Raw genomic sequence first — 21509 nt, forward strand, 5'->3', positions numbered from 1 at the left:
ATCCCATGTAAAAAAAAGGTAGCGTGAAGACATTGCATTTTGCTACCCCAAAATGAATATATTAACCATGAAGGTTGAGTAGGTCAACCGTTTTTAAGAATAGAGGATTATCGAATGTAAGTGTGCCGTCTGGTCTGTGCTACCAAAACAAAAAGGGTTTACTAAACTGAGGAGTTTACATTATGAAAATAAGGATGCATTGGATATCATTTCCCTTTATATAATACAAAGGAACAAAGATAAGAGGCAGACAGCTGAACTGAGGGAAAAAAACTCAGTGCTTAGACCTGCCTCGACTGAACTTACCAACTGAAAAAAAAAAGTAAACACCACAAAACAAGATTAGGAAATGAGAATGATGGGTTGTGGAACACATTACTAGAAAAAGTTCACAAAGGGTGATGCCGACTTCGTATAAAAATAGAATGGTGACAGAAGATGGGTTCGACTTGCTTTGGCTCTTCCTAAGATAGTGAGATCAGTGGTGGGGTAGGGGCACACTTTCGTGGCCAACAGCAATAGGTTCGAAACCTTAAAAAACCTCCCATTAAGAAATGTGTTCAAATTAAATTAAAAGAAAATGAACAAGTTGAGTCTCTAATTTAGCATACATATACGAATGCATAAGGGAATTCTTCAATTTACAAGGAATAGATACAGATGTATAACTAGGCAAGGAGAAAAGGACGTTAATTCAGTGCACCATACATTGTTCTTTTCATCAAAAGAGAGAAGAGAAAGATCAGCACGTATCAGCCATTGTGAGCAGACTTGAAATGATAGTCATCAATTGTTGAATAGATATTGCCCATGTCAGTGTGGTAATTAATGGACTCCCTGCAACATCCAGACGAATTTTCATGTTAGAAGAGAGAAATAAAGGCAAGTGGAAGAGATCCTCAGCATTAAAAAGGCTTTAAAAATTAAAAAGGCTATGAAATTTATATGCCACGTGGTATGCCTTGTGTGACATGACGGGAAGAGGGTGGTCCACGTAGGCATTGAACCGTTACAAACCATTCCTTATATATATATATATATATATATATATATATATATATATATATATATAGAGAGAGAGAGAGAGAGAGGGAGTTACATGATTTTGTTCTTTGGAACACCTAGCAGCTGGGCAATGTAATCCACATGTAATCCGCATTCGGAAGCACTGATGAGCAATTCACGACACCAGATGAGCAACTAAATGAAGCGTTCAACATGCCAAAATACTACAATCTTCATATTGTGAATGCATGTGAATCTAGAATCTATGCATATGTACACAACAACATGCACATAGGAGTGTATGCATGTACACAAGCTCTCACACATATTCATATACACTGCCCACTAAGAAAAAGTTGAGATGGGGACTAAAATCACTAGTCTCTTCCCTCTGATCGGGTGTACTGTATAGGACATTTAGGGATGCATCATAAGCAGTGGCTCAATGTAGCATGATTCACTATCTCCTTGTTTTCAGCATATGCGCAGATATGCTAATGAGGAGGCAGATAAATTGGCAAAAGATGGAGCAGAAAGGGACAGCATTGCAATCTGGCATGATAGTGTTGGATCTATCTAAAGGAATGTGCGACAGCATATTGTTTGCAGGTCATCTGGATGCATTCTTGTCCTAGTTCTCTGATTGGGAGTAGGGGTCGAAGTTACTTGTAATTATGTATCTCTAAAGACTCTGGTCTTGGTGCAGGATTAGTGCACGTAGTTGGGGTTTGGCTGTAACCCTTGCATTAATATTAATAAAATTGTTACTTTTCCAAAAAAAAAAGAAAAAAGAATGTAGCATGATTCACGCTTTTTATGATTAAAGATACAACTAGACAATTGAACGCAGCTCTTATGTAGTAATTTTTATTCATTTTTCCATGCACAGTTTTAAATTTCCACTGACACAAAATGACAGAAATGTTTTCATTTTCATCCCACCGAAACGATACCGAAACAGAAATGCATAACAAAATTAAAATCATAAGTGCATTAGTGGTATACTACATCAGTATGTATTACATAATTATATCTATAGGTATTGCAAGTGAAATGTGGTGTATATAATATGTATACATATTTAAATGAAATACATGTATAATACGGTATGTACTGAATTATCCAATATCGCGCATGTCACTAGGAGTTCAACATTATAAAACCATTATGGATGGCTATCTTGCTTATGTGATGGTTTTTTAAGTGTGTATTTGTGTTTATTCTAACATCTCTCAAAGTTTTATCTTAAAATTCTATCATTTGCATATACTTTCATACATTTCTGTGATTTTATAGGATTTCAACCAAAAGTTCCAACCGAAACCAAAGTGTTTCCATTTTCGTGGTCACTGAAACTGAAACTGAAACCGATATTTTAAAGGAGCAAACAATGGCATATAGAATTATGAAAACAAGACCTATCAATGTCAATCAATCATTGTAAATAATGTCAATCATTGTAACTAATGCCAATCCACGGGAGGTAATTATTTCAAAGAATGTTGAGAATTTAAACATTTATATGGCTCCCTTCCAATTTATCAAAGCAAAAGGTTTTAAATGATTGGAGGTCGCTACTGCACAGTTGTTGACACAACTGTACTCCCATTGGTAGAAGTAGGGACCCCGTGAAATGATATTGAATTTCCTGTATTTTGGCATAGGTCCCATCAGGCATGATGTACCCACTGCAGAACAACTACTTGCTATTAATGCAGTCCTGTTAAATCATAGCTGGACAGAAATGTTATGTATAACTCACAGGGCTTTAGGCTCAAGGAAGGTTGCCAAGACCATTTGGTCAAAGTCACTTGACTTCTCCACGCTTGAAGTCACAGAAAACTAGGAAAAGAAACAAAAACAGGAAGAGACATACATCAGTCAACTGCTTGTATATTGTTGCTCACTACAACATTAGGGAAAACCATTTCAAAATTGACTCTTGCTTGATCGGATAAAGAAGTTTGATATCCATTTGACCCACTCAGACTAGGGGTGGTGATGGCCGAATTTGTCTGGGGCTGAGATGAGACCTCTCGTGGCAACAATACCTGTAATCTTTTGTTGTACGTATGCACATGTATGCATTCAATGTAGTGGTACGCAATTTCATTGAAGTCAATCACAGGCCTGAAAAAACAAATGTCAGTATAAGCTTTGAGAGTGATGTCAGTATAAGCTTTGAGAGTGACGTCTGAATTAAAATAGAAAGTTGCACCACAAAAAAAAGACACCAAATATGCGGAAAATAGCAGATCTAAACAATCTTTAAGGATATATGAGCTAACATGACATGGACACAAGTGTACTGTAAGTCTCAATGTTTAACCTTCAAACCTCTTTGCAATTTGGACATGCCTAAAAATTATTTGCACACAGTTTTATATAGAAATGATCAAATCAAGGGCGCCCTTCCAAGAACCCTATGTCAAGGACTCAAGGGCACCCTTCTGTTTTCTACTTTTCTTCCTACATCCTATGTGGTGGTGAGGATACCGAACAGGACTACACGCACGTACTCCGGCGAGGACGGCAGGCCAGACGAACCCGAACCTGATCTCTACGTCTACCATGTTCTCATCGCGGGTCATTCGTTTTCTTTTTTTCTTCACATCTCATGTGATGGTGGTGATTGCCCCCCCCCTGTTTGCTAACGTATGATGGTGGCAAGGTCTCTGAAACCGACGAAAAACGGCTGAAATGTTTATGTTTCCATCCCCATCGAAACACATACTGAAAACAAAATCCATAGCAAAACCAAAACACTTAGTAAAGCACTACACCAGCGTGTTGCATAATTATATTTATATGAATTGAATATGAAAAATGACTTATGTATTATGTATAAATATTTGTATGAACTACATGTGAAATGTGGTGTGTAATGAATTACCAAAACCACTAGATTTTTATGGTAAACCATTGTGTGGTTATTTTACTCATGTGACGATGTTTTAATATGCATTTGTGCTTATTCCAATGCTTCATGAAGTTTCAAGTTAAATGTCCATCAATTTCATATGTACCCATAGGTTTCCATAATTCTATAAGATTTCCACCGAAATTTCAAACTGAAACTAAAACATTTCCGTTTCGATGCTGACCAAAACTGAAACATAAATCGATATTTAAAACCTTGGACGGTGTGAAGGATGCCAAAGAGGACTATGCCTCTCTCAGAGGAAAAAACCTACAATAATTTCCCTCCCATAAAAACCTTTGATAATTGCCCTATTTCACGCAGTTAAGTGGGACACCATAATTGAAGGAAACTTTGGTGCTACAAAGCATTTTAATAGGTCTCATACATAATCCAGTTATGGTTAGCCATGGCATAGGCTCAACGTAAGCTAATCGAGATCAGTTGGCACTATGTGTCATGACCAGACACTATGCTTAAATAAATATAGGAGTGATTTAAGAAAGGCAAGTCAGCCTACTGGCCCTTGGAGGAGTGAAAACAATAACATCCAACGTTATAGTCAAGTTAAACCAACTCATTAAGAAAAATCTCTAGCTGCCTTGAAACCCATGACAGAAGGTTGAAAAAGAAATGACAATCACATCAACCATTGCATGTTGAAATATATATATTTTTTTCCTTTATTTGAGACATGAAAGACAATATTTTTTTTTTTTGAATGGTAGCATCCAAAGGAGATGACCAAGGAAGTCATCCCCAAAAGTACAAGAAAAGAAATACGATCAGAAAACAACAGAAAAAATACAAACAAAGCCAGGAATCACGGGGGCAAAAATAAAAGCCAGAAAAGAAAATATTTATTAAGGGCCTGTTTGTTTTGTATTGGACTCAAATTTGCGTTTAATTTTGAGTCCAGTAATCAGATTTGGACTCACAATCGGTTATCAAAATCCCAAACAAACAGAGGCTAAGAGAATGGAAAATTACAAAGGGGCCAAAATTTCCCCAACATACGACCAATGCCTAAGGACGCCCCTTTAGTTAAGAGTATTCACAACCTCATTATAACTATGAGGAATGTAAGAAAAGGAAAAAAATTGCAAATTACAGTTACAAATATTCTTAACCTCATTGATGATCCGCGCAAATCTCCACAGATCCAATAAGGCAACATTGAATGAATCACCCTCCACAAGATTGGAGCCACTATTATTGGTAATAAAGAACCAAAGTCACATCAATAATGCGCTAACCTCACCCTTGTTAAATCCTTCATACATATAGATCTAGACAAGGAAAGCATAATATCTTACAGATGGTTCCTATGCACACATCTGATGCCCACCAGACCCAGGCTATTCAAAGATGCCTCGGCCATAGTTGAGTGTAAGGGTGTTGGGAGGTGGAGGAACCCAGTTGACTTTCCACTTCTCTTTCTGCACTCTATCATTCTGCAATGATTTTTTTTTTTTACGATAAAGGGCTTGGGTGGAACAATCCTTGAATTCTTTCCTTCCATTAGCAAATACAAATATAGGGCTTCCAATGATTCCAATTGACTTTCTACTTCTCTTTCTGCACTCTATCGGCAATGATTTATCTCCCACTTACGATAGAGGCCTTCGATGGAATAATCTTTGAGTTCTTTCCTTCCACCAGCTAATACAAATATAAGGCTCTTATACTCTCCAATGATCCAAGCAATATATTTGTGCTTATCTTCAAACGTCCTTCAAATTCTATCCAACCAAATAATCCAAGCCACATGTATACAACAAATGGAGGAGGCACTCTTTCTCGCCAATGTATTAGCAAAACCATTCCTAAAATAAAGTTGAGGGAAAGACCTAAGAAATACCAAAGAGCCTAAGGATTCGGCTCCAAACCTCACTTGCCAACTCAAAAGGAACAATAAGTAGTAGCAAGATTATCTGGCCTTTCACAAATCCAGAACAAAGCTCGAACTTTCACAAATCCACAATCTATGGAATCCACACAAATGCCGAGGTGGTGCAAGGGCTTGCAGGGATAATGGGTTGCAAGGTGGATAAGTTCCCCTCAATCTATCTAGGGCTACCATTAGGTGTGGGAAGACCTAAAAAGCTGAACCGGGACCCTATAGCTGAGAGAGTAGAGAGAAGATTGGATACTTGGAAGCATAACCTAGTCTCTTTAAGTGGTAGAATAATCTTTATAAAGGTGGTGCTGGAAAATATCTCAATATATCAATTGTCCCTTCTTAAGTGCCCCATGAGCATAATAAATTGATTAGAACAAATTCAACAGAGGTTCATACGGGGCGGCTCAAGTGAGAAGCGAGGTGTCCCTCTAGTCTCTCTTGAGAGGAGGTTTGTAAACCGCTCAAGATTGGAGACCTAGGAATAAGAAGACTAAAGGAAGTAAACCAAGCCCTTTTGGGCAAATGGCTATGGCGATTTGGGGAGGAGGAGTCACAGCTCTGGGCTAAAGTGATTAAAAGCAAGTACGACGTAGTGACGGGCCACTGAGAACAGAGGATGACTTCAGGAACCTAGGGGTGACAATATAAAGAGATATTCTGCGACAGAGGCAGTTGTTCAGGGAAGGAGTCAGGTTCAGAGTCTATTCAGGTGATCGGATTAGGTTCTAGTTAGATAAGTGGTGCTCACAGTTGCACTTGACGATCTTGTATTCTGACTTGTTTGAAGTAGCATTGTCCAAGGAAGTCCTTGTGAAAGATTGCTTCGAATGGACAGGGAACAAGGTGGCCTGGAAGCCGGCTTTTAGAAGAAACTTTTTTGATCAAGAGCTTCATTCATAAACCAGCCTATTTGAATTGCTAAAGGGGTGCTACATCAAGCAATTAGGTACAGATAAAAGGGTTTGGATCTGGAATGCTTTAGGGAAGTTCTCCGTCAAATCCTTCGACCATTATCTTGTGCCTTGCCGTATGTCTTCCAAAGTAACTAGAGTGTAGACTTTCCATGCGCCACCTAGGGTGTATGCTTTTGGTTGGGCCGTCTTCAGGGAGAGGATTCAATGGTGGATTTCCTAAGTTGATGAAATGCTAATAAGTTATCACTGATATTTGTGCATAGAGGCAGGAGAAACAATTGATCATATGTTCTTGCACTGCAAATTGGAAAGGGAGGTATGGAGTAACATTCTGGGGAGATTTGGAATAGCCTGAGTATTCCCAACCAAGCTAGTTGATCTGTTGGAGAGCTGATAACTGCTCCTTGGAGGAAGAGAGGGAAGATCCTTTAGTTTCTTCTAGTAGTAATATGGGTCGTATGGAAAGAAAGAAACGCTTTAATGATAACATGGGTGAAGATTCTTCCTTGCTTCAAGTTTATGTCAGCCTTTGATATATGGAATGAGTGGAGGGAAGTTTGCTCTAGCTCGGAGCAGGGGCCTACCATAGATACATATTCAAGAACACAGTACCACTTGCAACTTCAAATAAAAAATTCAACCACCGCTACTACTCAAGAGCAAATGTTAGACAGTTTTCCTGCACTCCCTACCAATGATACATATTCAAGAACACAATACCACTAGCAACTTCAAATGAAAATTTCAAACACTGCTACTGCTCTGGGGCAAATGTTAGACATCAAATAAATAAACTGAGTCTCATTTGAATGAACTTGAGAACATAACTATGCCATTCATAGTGATCAACTACGTTTCATTTCGTCCCAAACGGATAAAATGTACGGTCCAAGTAAGGAAAACGGTACAAAACAGCAAAGCGAAATATTCCAGTCAAAATTTTGATCTGTTCAAGTCTCTTCCTGTTTCGTTCTGTTTCTTTCATATCAGACGAAACAAAATAGGACGGAATGCCTCGACAGAAACAGATCCAAAATTCTAAAAAAAAATAGTCTAGAATTGTCCCTTCTTTTTATGAGGGGGGTCATGGGTTCAAGGCACGGAAACAGCCTCTCTGCAAAGTAGGGGTAAGGCTGCGTACATCTAGCCCTCCCCAGACCCCGCAATGGCGGGAGCCTCGTGCACTGGGCCGCCCTTTTAGGGTATCCCCACCCCATTTTAGGGCGGGACTAATCCCTATGGATACGCACAGTCCCCGTAAACCATGCGCATCGGTTTACTACAGGGGGGTTCGAACTCTCGTCAATGGGGAGCATACCCATGACTCTAAGCAAGAGAGCCACACCCGTCCGGGATGTTTTCATATTTTTACCATTTAATCTTCTCTTGGTCATTTTATATCGATGTTTTGCACTAGGCCTAACAATGTGTTTTTTTTTCTTTTGCTTAAATTTGGTTGAAATAATGATTTCTTATATTTTTCTAACTATTTTTTAAATTGTTTTAATTTTTAACTATTAAAAAAATCTCTGATCGTAGCGCTTTTAACGAATTGTTACACCAAAATGAACGAAACACCGGTACATCCCGTCCCACTGAGCAAAACGAAATACAGAACGAAAGCGTATTCATCACTAAGATGCCATTGAAAAATAATTATATCCTACCAGTATGTCCTCCTTAGATTCTTAAAATACAAGTTCAAAGTGCAAGCCGTTAACAGGATTCAACATTCCATAAGTGACACACAAAAGCAACTCAAGTGACCATGAAACATATCAAGATTATATCTTAAGATGTTCTATCTTCTAATGAGACAAACTGCTCAAGAATATAATCACAACTTAATTCAGGCATAAAAAGGGAGAATGCTCGGCTTGAGTTCTTAAATTACAAGTTGAAAGTGCACCTCGTCCGTCATTTATACTTTTATTTTGAATTGAAATTACCTTTTAAAAAATCAATCATAAAATGCTAATATAGCAAAACCAAATGGATCAATATAAAACCTTAAAGCCAACAAGACAAAAAATAAACATGTAACTAGAATGGTATAAACATGAAATCTTAACCTATTTTATGGTCTGAAAATGTGAATAGGACCTATTCGAAAAAAACTAAAACAGTACAGACATGAAATCTTAATATATCTCATGGCCTGAAAACGCTAATAGGACCCACCATTCAAAAAAATGCTAATAGAACACTACATTGATCTGCAATTAGTGTGCCACATAAAAAGAACTACAGAAACATTGCACACGTACCGAACAGAAAACGCAACAGCATGCTTTTTGCCTTGAAAAGATTTCCCTTGAAAAGATTTCAAGTGACCATGAACTTGAACATGAATCCCATTCCTGGCAGCAGACAGAAACAGACTAAACATAAGCCATCCTTCCGATGCATAAAGTCATAAACATCCCAAAGTGATGTGTTGTACAAAACAACACTACAATAATATCAAAACAATTAAAATCAATGGGTTCGATGAAGACATACAAATCTCAGTACCCAAATCTATTGCAAGGATTAACGCTCTCACAAATTTGACAAAAAAACAAGGTGGGGAATACACAAACAACCAAACCACAAGAAAAAGGATAGGGATAGCAAACTTACTGAATAGCAGCCACTTCATTTGACTCCGCAGCATCATTTAACCTTAAAATCCAACAAAATCGCCCCTCATTTTCAATTTGGTGACACAAATAATGGGAGAAAGAAATGGGTTGCAGTCGGAAAAATTAAGGCCATCTTTGGATTGCAGGAATTTGATGTAAAGGTTTGGAAAGGAAAATATTTCTAAAAATTTCTTACTTCTTTTACTTGCACAAAAAAAAAAAGAAGAAGAAGAAGAAGATAACTTGAACCTACCCTAATCAAATTTTACTTAGTAGGACCTTAAATTTATGATAATATCCCTCCAAATTAACGATAATCATATCATTTCCCTCTAAATTGCGGGAAGAAAAAATTTCCCAAGAAATTTTTTTTCCCACAGAACTGTTTTTCTTGCAATCCAAACAGGGCCTAAAACATCAAAGAAAATCCAAATAAAATGGAAAATTCACCATCTACAAACTTCAATACGTCCGGTCCCATCATCGAGATTGAAAGAGACATCCCTAATCTTTTCCACTATATTCATCACCATTCCAAGCAGCCTAACCTATAAACCACGAACATCCCAAAATCACTACTTGCAAAAAATGAAAAATAAAACAAAACTACAAATAATCGAATTAGGGTTTTGAGAAACCTTACATTGTTCACCTCGATCCCATCAATTACAAAGTTGGATTTATCTGCATCTGATCGATAAGATTCGCTGATCTGCTTCACTGTGAGAGGAAGCATGCTCTGATTACTGCAACTCTGAAATAAAAAAAAGCGATTTTTTAAAGGAAAGAAAAAAGAATTTAGGAAGAAGGAAAGTTTTAGAAATTGAATTGAAAAAGATGGGTTACTTGGGTGGAGAAAAACCAAAATTGGTGCTTTGAGTAGACTGAGAAGGCATGAATTCGCCTCCTGAGAAGAGAGAGGAGGCATCGAACTGGCTCGCAAACATCTCTGAGAAAATGTCAGAAGAAACCCTAGATTCTCAAAAGGGGATGAGGAGATAAATGAAGGGGAAAATGAAACCCTAGGTTTCGCGCCAAGTGTAGGTAATACGGTTTCCCGCTCTCTCTCTCTCATTTATTTTGTCTTTTCCTTTTCACCGTTTATATAGGTGTATGGTGTGATTTTCTTAGATACCTCTTTAAAAAACATGGCGAATTATTTTAAAGTATGTTGATATAATTGTTTTCAATGATGTGATCATGTTTGTGATGTGAAAAAGTTGTTTCTTTCTTAAATTTATGGACTTAGACAACTTAAATTTAGAGATTTTTAGTGTAAGATTTGTTGTTTTCTACAATCTTTGAAATTAATCACTATAGTGAATGCTAGACATTAAAAACTCGACCCAACCCAACCCAAGAAACTATCTCAGATAGATCGGGTTTATGAATCTCAGGTTTTCCCGTAAGACTTGACCCGACCCGAGATAATTTCTTGGGTAGCGTAGGGTTATGGTAAACCCAACCCGCCCAACCCGAGTTGCAACACTAATCAAAATAGCCCTCTCTCTCTCTCTCTCTCTCTCCAACAATTTTGTACTTTTAGTACGTAAATTAAAAAAAAAACCAGCCTATATACCATTAAGATGAATGTGAGAGGACAACCTAAACTCAGTGTTTCTTCGTATCATTTTCACAAACCAAATTTAAGTACCTAACCAACACACCAAAAGCTCCGATGTTGTTGGAATGTGTTAGGCTAGGCCCTTAAAACTTGTCCCTTACCAAGCCAAGTCCCACCTAGTAACATACCTAAGCATGCCCCCGCTCAGGACTGTGATACGGTTCTGTTTGAATTGCAAGAAAAAGATTTCGTGAATTTTTTTCTTTAGGCTATGTTTGGATTGCAGGAATTTTTGGAGAAGTTTAGAAAGAAAAATATATATCAAAAAATTCCCAATAAATATAAATTTTAATTGACCCTATTCAATTTTTATTTAGAGCGACCTTCAATTTACAATGATGTCCCTCTAAATTAAACATGATCATACCCCTTTTCATCTAAATTGTAGAAAATAATCCAGGAGGGAAATGATATGGTTTTGACTTTTTAGAGGGATTTTATTGTAAGTTGAAGGTCCCTCTAGATAAAAAATGGAAAGCAGTTGTTTCTAATCTTCTTCTTTTTCATGTGTAATTAAACAATGAAAACGCAAGAAATTTTGGAAAAGTTTTTCTTTTAAATACTTTTGAAGAAAATTCCTGCAATCCAAATAGGACCTAAGAGGTAATGAACACCAATGAAGGCAAAACTCAATGAGATCCCACCAAAGCGTCTTCTACTTCTAATATGCCATGAACTCGTCCATAATCATTCTCAAAATGACTCCATCATGATCCAATTTTTTCCATGGGCTACGGGTGGTGACCAAAGAAGGGGTAGAGATCAAAGATCTTGAGTGACACGCACCAACCAAATCAAACTAGCTAGCATGTGTACCTCAAACGAGAAAAATGCTACTTATACTGACACTAGATTGTTTTAATAATTGCACTAACTCACCATTCATTTGTTGGGCCCGACTTAGATGGGTCGTGCCCCTAAAATCATCTCCACAGAATGATCCTAACCCAGCAATATGACATTATAGAAACCTCTACACATCTGAGGGTCAGTATATCATATGGAGATGATTTTCAGAGCAAGGCCTTAAGCCGGAGCCCAACAAATTGTTTTTAAAAATACTTGCACCTATGTGCGGACCATATAAAGACTTTTCCCTTTGCACAATGCATCAGAACCAGATAACCCTAAACAAGATCTAAAAAACCATGTGGTCTGTAGCCCTTTTCCAACAATTTGGGGATTTTTTTTTTAATTTTCATTTCATTGGTAGAAGCAACGTTTGCAAGGAGGAAGTTAAATGGGAAGAGAATCATTTCCTTTCACTTTGCATGCTGAGAATAAAATTTTAGTATTAACTATAATGAGATGAGGAATGATAAACTGAAGGACCCCCTTCGGTCCATCATTCCTCTGATGAAATACTTGAATAGTGAGCATGATCAACGAATCTAGCAATTATCAAGAGAACATGCAAGTGATATGATCATGAGAGTCCTCATGATGCTTATATGCAGTACCATTATCAGGTCATTGACAAACGAACAACTAGATTGTAATGCTGATAAATTACATTTAAACAGCAATTTCGCCAATGTAGGCATATTGTATTAGAGCATTCTTGACATGTTTAATCTAAACTGATGTTTCGACATTTCTTCAACACCAAGGAATTTGTAGGACCATATGATACAAGAAAGATGGACGTCCAAGGTTATAGACAGAGCATCAGAGACCACCAGATAGTTACTGTGTAAAAATAGTCAGAAGCTTAAGAAAAATAAAAAAGAAGAAAAAGGGAAGAAAAAGAAAACAAGGTTGTACAAAGGTACCTAGTGATCCTGGAAACGAGAACGTCGCCTCCGGTATCTGCAAAATAAAAACAAAGCAAATAAGTCAAGAGGAAGGGTCTAGAATGTTGTAAAAAGTATCCCATATAATTTTAGACGGATGAATTTAAAATTGGGAGGGCCAGTGATGACTTTCGTAATAAAAACATGTATTGCACATCAAAACTGACCTGCGGTGACTAGAGCTCCCCCTAGTAGCATCCACTCTACTCACAAACTCATCATCGGTGTCATCAAATCTATACTCTCCAATGTCTACGGGAGTCACAGATCCATCATCCAAATTTGAAGCATCATAGCTTGAACGCCTTTGCCCTCCTCTCCTTGTTTCGCTGACTCTGGACCTTCGTCGGTTTCTCGACGCCCTAAAGTTATCAAACACCTGATACAAAATACAAGAAGTCCACCAGTTCCCATCATCCCCAGGGAAATCCTCGTACTCATCTCCCGTGTCTTCTTCTCCATACTCAATAACGTAATCCCCAAGCACCACGCCATGTGGTACCTCTGAATGAATGGTGCTCAAAACATCAATGATCTCTGAGGACTGTTGAAAATTTTCCCAATCAAGTTGTCGAGCTGGATCTATTTCTGATGGCCGTGCATGAGGATGCTTCAAATTAGCATGCTTTTGAAGTTCTGAATAGTTTGCGACATAAGTACAATTTTCACTCTGGCAGCACCGTTTTTTTGCATTTAAATGCACACGAGCCTTTTCAACAACCACCCACCCCGACACTTCTCCTCTACATAATGGGCATGCTGGTCGTACACTAGAGTCTATTCCCATGGATAGATTGCCTTCATCAGATGTTGAGTCTGAAGGTGAGGTGATCTTTCCTGCCACTGACATCCCATTTGCACATTTGAACCTTTCAAGACAATTTGAGTGCATGTGGTCTGTGTCGCACACGAATGGTCGACATCCTTTCTCATATGAGGAGCACTGAAGGAGAACTACGTTGTGAGGGAAATCCAAACAGATGGGGCAAGTGACATCTTCCCAGTTAATATTCAAATGGACATGCTCCAAATTGAAAGAATTGGATTGGTTTCCCATCTTGTTAGAAGTGCCTGACGACATGATGAGCCTATCTAGATAACATCTTTCATGGAAGAAGGCATGCTTGTTACTTAGCTTGGAAAGTTGGAATGTTATATAAATGCCTGGACGTGATATCAACCAGAAATCCCATAAACAGATCTGATATTTCTTAATAAAAAAAGGAAAAAATATTCACCAAACTATTCGTTGTGTCAAAAAAAAAATCTAAAGCCCAATGTTTATAGAAAAAAAAGTTGGTCATGTTTGTTCAACAGGATACGTAAGAATCTAAAGCTACAATCAGGTAATATTTTGAAATTTCAATTGCTACTTGGATAGTGGATGGGAATACACAAAGGGCAGCAATTATTTTCCCCATTTCGAATATGAAGACATACCAATACAACTCATGTACCGTACTTGAGTAGACATAGTATGGAGAACCGAAAACTGTTAAAAAAAGATAATGACTCAAAAAGTCATCAATGCCAAGTGACTCATAAACATCATTGATAATTTTAAGAATACAAATCACATAACATACTTGAGCACACACAGAATCAAGAACCTAAAACAGATAAAAAAATTAATGAATCAAAAAGTCATCAATGCGAAAGTGACTCGTAAACATCATTAATAATTTTAAGACTAAATTTTGGATTCAGAAATAAAAGAATTCAAAGAGAATCTTACTCGGCTATTTCAGCAAGTGAAGAGATTAACATAAATCCAGTGTTCCATCTTCACAGCTCTGATCCTTAAGCATAAGTTACCTTTGGATTTACAAATTAACTGTGCCTCAAACCAATCTACTGAAGAAAATGGAAGACCTTTCACACTTGGTTCTTCCAATACTATTTCCAAATAATTGAAAAGGAAGGTCTTCCTTGAAGTGACTAGATCACCTTCACAATGAACACAGCATCCATTATCAACAGTTTAAATGAATAAAGACGCGATAGAATGCAGTGTATATTGAATTCCATCACACATATACATATAAAAGAAAATAACCCAGAGAGCTGAAAGCCCTAAACTAAAAAGTCCCTACTTTTGACAAAAATATCCTCACTTAAAGCTCCCCACAAAACCTTATGAATAGCGACGTGAATAGTACCATAAACAGTTTCGTGAATAGTATCATGAATAGTAGCACCGGAGAAGAGTGGGTCCTCTTTTATTCCAATTCACTTAAGTGACTAAGCGCCTTTTTTTTTTTTAAATAGTGAGAGATATATTATAAGAAGAAACAAACCACAATACCCAGGTGGTCATGGGGTGGGTACAACACAAAAGAGAATCCAGTGAGAAAATAAAATTATGGGGGGAAGGAAATCAACCATCTCCAAAGAAGCCCAATTCACCCTGTCCCTAGCTAAATGATCCGCCTCACTATTGGCTGAACAGCGACTGTGCTGGAAATGGATGGGATGGCAATCCACACGGTCAAGAATCACGTCAATCAAATCCGCAAATCACGGTCAAGTAAAATGAAGATTTATTTGCGAACAAAGGAAGTAGAGACAATTATAATAGAGATGAGGGGATTTTTTTCAACAAGTTAGAAAATTGTAAATTTTTGTGATGTTGAAACAACGAAGAAAGAGTGGGCAGGCCTAGAAAGCATGTAGATCAAGCTGGTAGTCGGTTCCCTTTGTGAAATCATTTGGAGGTCCTTTGACCATTGAGGGAGATTAGATGGGAACATGGAGGCAAGTTCTATCCTCGGCTGCAGTCAAATGCGAATGAGGTGCTTTTCGAATGTCATTTCGTGGTGACCAGCTCAGTCATCCTTATTTTCAGGTTTTTGCTTTATTTTGAATAAATTTCTACAGCACTCAAAAAAATTATTAATCTCTATTCCCTTGTGACCTTGTGGTCACGGGTTCGAGTCACTGAAACAGCCTCTCTGCAAAGCAGGGTTAAGGCTGCATACATCTAGCCCTCCCCTGGGAGCCTTGTGCACTGGGCCGCCCTTATTCCCTTGTTCTCTACATTTCAACATTTAATAAAGCTAATTCCATTGCTTCATTGCACCAGTTTGAGTTCTTTTTCTTTTCTTTTCATTAAGGTGGAGGATCCATCATATTTGGTAATAAAGGAAGCTCCTTCCTAGGGCTTGTTTTGACAATCATTGCTATGACAAATCATGACCTTACCATGCAATAGGAAAAAGAAAAGAAAAGAAAGACAAATCATGACCTTGGTGTGGATTAGCAAAGTAGTGTCCGAAGGAACGAACCTGGTACGCTATGTATGATATTTTCTAGCTTTGATGAGGCAAATAGAAGCCATAAATTATCGAATGGATTGGATGCCTCTAGAGTCTTGATGTGATAACAACCCGGAGTTCAACCAATGAAAGCTGATAATCCTCTGGGTCAATCCATCAATAAACTGTGGGCAGGGATCAAGCTCCTACTCAACCAGAGGTGTTAGCAAAGCTCGACAAATCAACAAAATATAGGTGGACAAGGTATGGGGATTCTACCTCGACATGCTGAAATGTGAGTCAAAATTCAATTTCAGTCAGCATCACAGTTGTAAATTTCGTTTCGTTTCGTCCGAAATGGACGAAACATTTCGGTTTCGGCCGAAAACCGGAACGAAATGACGAAAATTCCGTTTCGGCCGAAATCGACCGAAATTGACCGGAATTGACTGAAATTTAAAGAAATTTGACGAAATTTACCGAAAAGTTTCGAACGAAATTTACAGCTATAGCCAGCATGCTACCAAACATGAAGCATGTTATCAGAAACTACCAAAGGCATTGATTTTTCTATCATCAATCATAAAAAAAAAGGGGTTAAGTTCCAATAAAGACTAATTGATATATTAAGAAGATTTTTACTTTAAAAAAAAAGATATATTAAGAAGATTTTTTGACTTCATTGAAGGAAGCAAGTCACTCATACCATGATCAAGAAGCTAATGAGCTAGTTGACTTACTAGCAAAAGAAGGGTATACCAGGCATAGCACCTTTTGGGTCTTTCGACTTTACTTTTTTGAATAGTAGCAGATTTCATTCATAGGAAACGGCCGGCTGAGAAAGTCCACCCAAAACATTTACTCGGTCATATGTTCTTCTATTAATAAACCTTCAACATTAAAAAAGAGCTATAAAAAGATGTTTTTTTAATGGAGCTATATATATATATATAATGTTTTGATGGATTTCCAGCTATTCTATTGTTACACTTTGAAAATTGATAACCCTTTCTCTGTATTTGTGATATTTGACAATACTTTATTGTTTTCTTTAGTTTCTGTACTTGATGTTTGAAGCTAGTCCCAAAATTTTGAATTTGATTGCTATCCTGATGCTGAACATGTGACTAGTTTGGCTAATTACTTTCTAGTAGTGAGATTAAGTTAGGTTGTTGAGAAAGTTGACTTGAACAGCTTTTAGGAAATCCTTATATAAGAGAGGTGGATCGTAGAATCAGGTAAGAGGTGCTTTGTGGTTTTTGCACGGATAATGTGCATGTATTGCCAAGCATTTATTTGAAAGACTCCGTATTAGTCTACTCAACTATTATTGGAATCAAAAGCATGGTTTTAAATTTCGACCGAAATCCGAAATTTCGGTGGAGACCGACACCGAAACTACACAAAACCGAAAATGGTCATTTATTTCGGCTGAAATTTCGGAATTTCGGTCGAAATTTCGGTTTTTCCGAAATTTGACACAAAATATCTGTTTTTTAAATATTAATTTAATATTTCACCGAAATTTAATAATGAATAATTTTATTTTATTTTATTTTTGTACCAGATTTCGACCGAAATTTCAAAAGGTCCGAAACCGGTACCATCAAAAGTGACTTTTGTAATCATTCTGTACCAAGGAAGCATGATTCGTTCCTCCAGGCAGAGAATCGCGATTCCCCGGAACGCGAATCCGATTCGGGATTCGATTTGAATCCCCGAAAATTGGGAATCGGGGTTCGGATTCGTCGGAACCCCGATTCCCAATTAATGGGAACCCCGATTCCCAATTTATGGGAACCCCGATTCCCACTTTATAGGAACCCCGATTCCCAGGCGAATCCCCAGCGTCTCCCGGCGATTCCCCAGCGAATCTCCGACGAATCCCCGATGAATCCCCGGCGAATCTCCGTCGACTCTCTGGCAAACCCACGATTCCCGCTTCCAACCATCCCCCGGAGCCTTCGATTCCCGCTTTCGAATCCCGAATCGAATCCCGCTTTCGATTCCCGCCCTGGCAACCTTGGTCTGTACTCTATAGATACGGACATTGGTTTATGGAATTACTATGGCATTGCTTTGTGGGATTACTCTGGTAGAGGTGAAAACTGTTATTCTTAGGCATACCAAAGTAGTGACGTAAGTTTTTTGGTCAGTGAATTTGTTGGATACTTTCACCTATTGGGTTTGATTACAATTAATGAATGGCAAGGATTCGATACACTTTGCTGCTTAGGTTGATATGAAGTTATGGCCAAACAGTAGCACAGAAGCATGTACATTAGGAGTATGGGTACTCCAATTGGTAGGCAAGACGTTGTTCACGGGTGATCAAGTCATCACATATACTGTTCATCATAATGGAAATGGCTTTAGTGATGGGAAAAAGGGACTTTTAATAAGGGGCCAACTATGAGAGAGTGAATGAGTTGCGAGTCATTGAAAACATAAACATGTTGATACTGATAGGATATACTGATTACTGAGTAGTTGGAGTAGCGTTTAGTTGAATATATCAGTAATTATAACTATAAGCTTCCATAAGTTAAGTTGGAGTCAGACTGTTATTTAGAAAGTTCACTCAGTAGCTCTCTAAAAGGTTATACCATTATGGGAATGAAGTATCACTGCATGTATTTTATGTAAAGAAGAAATGTAAGAAAGAAAAGAGAGACATCTGAGGTTTTCTTTTTTGTTCACTTATTTTCTACTTTAAGAATATTATCATAGAAAATCTACTCATTTTCTTGTTTGCTTCTTTAAGTGATATTGTTGAGTTTATGAATGCTCTATCATTGTTAGATGAGTATCATCCCTCTGCTACATATCAAATTAACAACCGAAACTATACCATAAGAGAAATACGCAAATCCTCTCTTTGTATTAGTGTGACGTAGTCCTTGGCATGGTTTAAAATTTCGACTTCGGATTTCCGTGGAGACCGACACCGAAATTGACCAAAACCAAAACGGTCATTTATTTCGGTCAAAATTTCGGTTTTTCCGAAATTTGACCCAAAAAAACAGTTTTTTAAATATTAATTTAATATTTTAATATTAAATAAAATATTCATTTCGTGTTTTGACCGAAATTTCAAGTACCGAAACCGAAATTTTAAACCTTGGTCCTTGGATCAGTCAAAGGGCAAGGTCAGAAAAACTGAATTTATTTTCTCAAATTAACATGCATCTATAGCTTAAAAAAACTTCAAATAAAATCTTTAGAAGTAGCACTCATATTTTAAGAGTGTGCCTAATATTATTCTCGATCCGGAAGAATGATCATTAAAACCAGAAATAATCGTACATGGAAGCCCAATAATATCATCAACAACACATAGCCCAATGATATCATCCATTTCAAGCAATCTAAAGAAATAAAAATCCCAATTCTTTCAGACAACTCAAATGCACTTCTATTCCAAATAAAGCACTCAGATGATATGTTATCAAAATTCAGGCAAGATGCATACTGACTCATCGATGATCGAACCATATGGTTTAGGGTTTCTCTTAGACAATAAAAGGATCTATGGTTTAGGGTTTCTCTGAGACAAAAAAAGTATCTATGGCTAGTAAAAACGGTGAGAGAAGATTCAACAAGAGCCTATGATCTACCATAGACGATTCAAGAAACAATCCAGAACATAATTAATAATATAAAGTATTACAATATTTATAAAAAAAAATCAAAAGAAAAATCATCGCTGATGAAGCGCAAGCATATCTTTCTATCAAGATAACGGGAACGAACCTTGATTTCTTAGCAGAGGCCTTGTGAGTTAGAGCTGAAACCCTAAATCTCCAAAAAAAAATGAACAGAGAAAAGAAATAGGAGAAAACCCTAAATTTCCCAGAGAGAGTGAGAGATGGGGATTTTGTTCATCTCGGTGGAGTCGTCGGCAAGGTGGGAAAATGCTGCTATGCAGATTCGGAGGTCCGTTTTCTTCGGAAAATGTCTTTCTTCTCCATTTATACTCTTATTTATTAGGGATTTGCTAGGGAATTTCGTAGGAAGCCATTTCGCAGATGGCTTTTGGATGAAAGAACAGCCACACGGGCTCACTTTTCAACAGATTTTGTCTTACTCATTTACTATCTGTCACGTGAGGTTGTGCACGTGGAGAAAAACATAAATGGAAAAGATAAGACGATGGATGCGATGTGGCTTCAGATATGGTGCACGCTCTTACAGTCTTACTCTTAATAACATGCAAATGTGTGTTTGTATGGGCCCACTGTCTGATGATGATCCAACGGTGCACATCCTCTGCATTATCCTGACCCTATTATTCATCAGGTTCGATGAATAATTGAATATGCGTCTTTGCATTGGCCCCACATGTGACACATTGTTGTGATTAAGACCGTTGTTACAATGGGCAAATGCAATCAATCCTATCAAGGGTCGTAGTTACACAAACATGTCCTATGTGCGGCCCCCATGGTGATGGTTAGGATTCAATTGATATATTCGCCCAGTTTCTTTCTGAGCCCACGCCCTCTGGTTTATTTATGACTCATTTTTTTTAAGGTACGGGTGCAATTAACTGGTGGCCAAATGGTATTGATCGGGCCAGTTTGTTGGAACCCAGGTAAAATTGTCAGGGTGTGTTGGACAAGGCTTCTCATTCTTGGCCGAATAAACAGGGGAGAAAAGGATTGGCCGAGTTGCTCCCCAGAATCCCGTCTTTTTTAGGGTGAAAAAAGTGCAAAAGCAGGATATATAGAAACGGAATCATGATGGGTCGGGTGAGCGGAACAAGATTTTAGGGATTCCGATTTTTTCTCATTCTCTATCCCTTAAAAAGGCCGAAGCAATCATCTAGATGGTTGCCGAACACAACCTTTGAAAATTGAATTGGAATCAACCTGCACCCATGCTTTTAATTTTCAACCGAAATCCGAAATTTCGGATTTCAGGGGGACCAAAACCGGTATTTGGCGAAATTAGAAATTTCGCCATTCGAGAAAATGCCTTTTTTATTTTTTTAAAAAAAACATTACAAAATTTCAGAATTTCGGCTGAAATTTTGGAATTTCTCTCCGGAATTTCGAACGTGAGTACCAAATTTCGAACGAAATTTCGGTTTTTTGGAAGTCCGAAACCGGTAACGAAATCGAAATTTTAAACCTTGCCTGAACCCAACCCCGATTACCCGATTTTAAGGTAAAAGGCTAAAAGCTCAACCCGCATTCCCAAAATGACCCGAGTTGCACCCCTACTACAGGGGTAGCCCGGGAAAGAAAATAGGGAGAATATGTCATTCCCTTTCAATTATTAATTGTGACTGTCTACACAGGCGAACACCTTTTATTTATTAACCACCCTTTTATGAGGGCGAGTTTGGATGGCAGGAAAGTTTTCCACCCATACAAGGGCTTTCTAAGAAAATCTTTTCCTTTTCATCACTTTCCAAGAAAACCTTCCTCATCATTTGGTTCAACAAATGCGAAATAATAAAAATCTTGA

The 21509-nt window shown here is 37.8% G+C and overlaps 2 protein-coding genes across 5 annotated transcripts; both read right to left on the reverse strand.

Moving 5' to 3' along the window:
- Positions 1 to 547: 547 nt before the first annotated feature.
- Positions 548 to 10479, reverse strand: LOC143850857 (replication protein A 32 kDa subunit B-like). Of its 2 annotated transcripts, none has more exons than XM_077360127.1 (9): positions 10229 to 10479; positions 10010 to 10120; positions 9817 to 9914; positions 9365 to 9406; positions 9010 to 9102; positions 3057 to 3135; positions 2768 to 2847; positions 1100 to 1168; positions 548 to 837 (listed from the first exon to the last, which is right to left on the reverse strand). In XM_077360127.1, the coding sequence occupies exons 1-9, from the start codon at positions 10439 to 10441 to the stop codon at positions 753 to 755; spliced, it is 870 nt and encodes a 289-aa protein (XP_077216242.1). In that variant the 5' UTR covers positions 10442 to 10479; the 3' UTR covers positions 548 to 752. The 2 variants fall into 2 exon arrangements, with proteins under 2 accessions (XP_077216242.1, XP_077216243.1); XM_077360128.1 differs by having other exon boundaries at positions 10213 to 10474.
- A 1909-nt stretch (positions 10480 to 12388) lies between these two features.
- Positions 12389 to 20005, reverse strand: LOC143851169 (E3 ubiquitin-protein ligase, putative (DUF1644)). Of its 3 annotated transcripts, XM_077360509.1 has the most exons (5): positions 19791 to 20005; positions 14519 to 14730; positions 12951 to 13947; positions 12763 to 12799; positions 12389 to 12679 (listed from the first exon to the last, which is right to left on the reverse strand). In XM_077360509.1, exons 3-4 carry the CDS (start codon positions 13862 to 13864, stop codon positions 12763 to 12765), a joined length of 951 nt encoding a protein of 316 aa, XP_077216624.1. In that variant the 5' UTR covers positions 13865 to 13947; positions 14519 to 14730; positions 19791 to 20005; the 3' UTR covers positions 12389 to 12679. The 3 variants fall into 3 exon arrangements, with proteins under 3 accessions (XP_077216624.1, XP_077216625.1, XP_077216626.1); XM_077360510.1 differs by lacking the exon at positions 14519 to 14730; XM_077360511.1 differs by lacking the exon at positions 14519 to 14730 and having other exon boundaries at positions 12951 to 13984.
- Positions 20006 to 21509: the final 1504 nt, after the last annotated feature.

Source organism: Tasmannia lanceolata, unplaced genomic scaffold, assembly GCF_043159265.1.
Source record: "Tasmannia lanceolata isolate RefF3 unplaced genomic scaffold, GAP_Taslan_0.1 ptg000018l, whole genome shotgun sequence".
Taxonomy (NCBI): Eukaryota; Viridiplantae; Streptophyta; class Magnoliopsida; order Canellales; family Winteraceae; genus Tasmannia; species Tasmannia lanceolata.

Coding starts and splice junctions, on each gene's coding strand:
- LOC143851169 (XM_077360510.1), bottom strand. CDS start 13,864: ATGTCGTCAGGCACTTCTAACAAGATGGGAAACCAATCCAATTCTTTC. Junction 12,800..12,950: donor GGGAGCTCTAGTCACCGCAG/GTCAGTTTTGAT, acceptor TTTATTTTGCAG/ATACCGGAGGCGACGTTCTC.
- LOC143850857 (XM_077360127.1), bottom strand. CDS start 10,441: ATGAGAGAGAGAGAGCGGGAAACCGTATTACCTACACTTGGCGCGAAA. Junction 3,136..9,009: donor GCTGTTGCGTTTTCTGTTCG/GTACGTGTGCAA, acceptor TTGTTTTTTCAG/GCCTGTGATTGACTTCAATG. Junction 1,169..2,767: donor TTCCTTGAGCCTAAAGCCCT/GTGAGTTATACA, acceptor ATTGCTCATCAG/TGCTTCCGAATGCGGATTAC.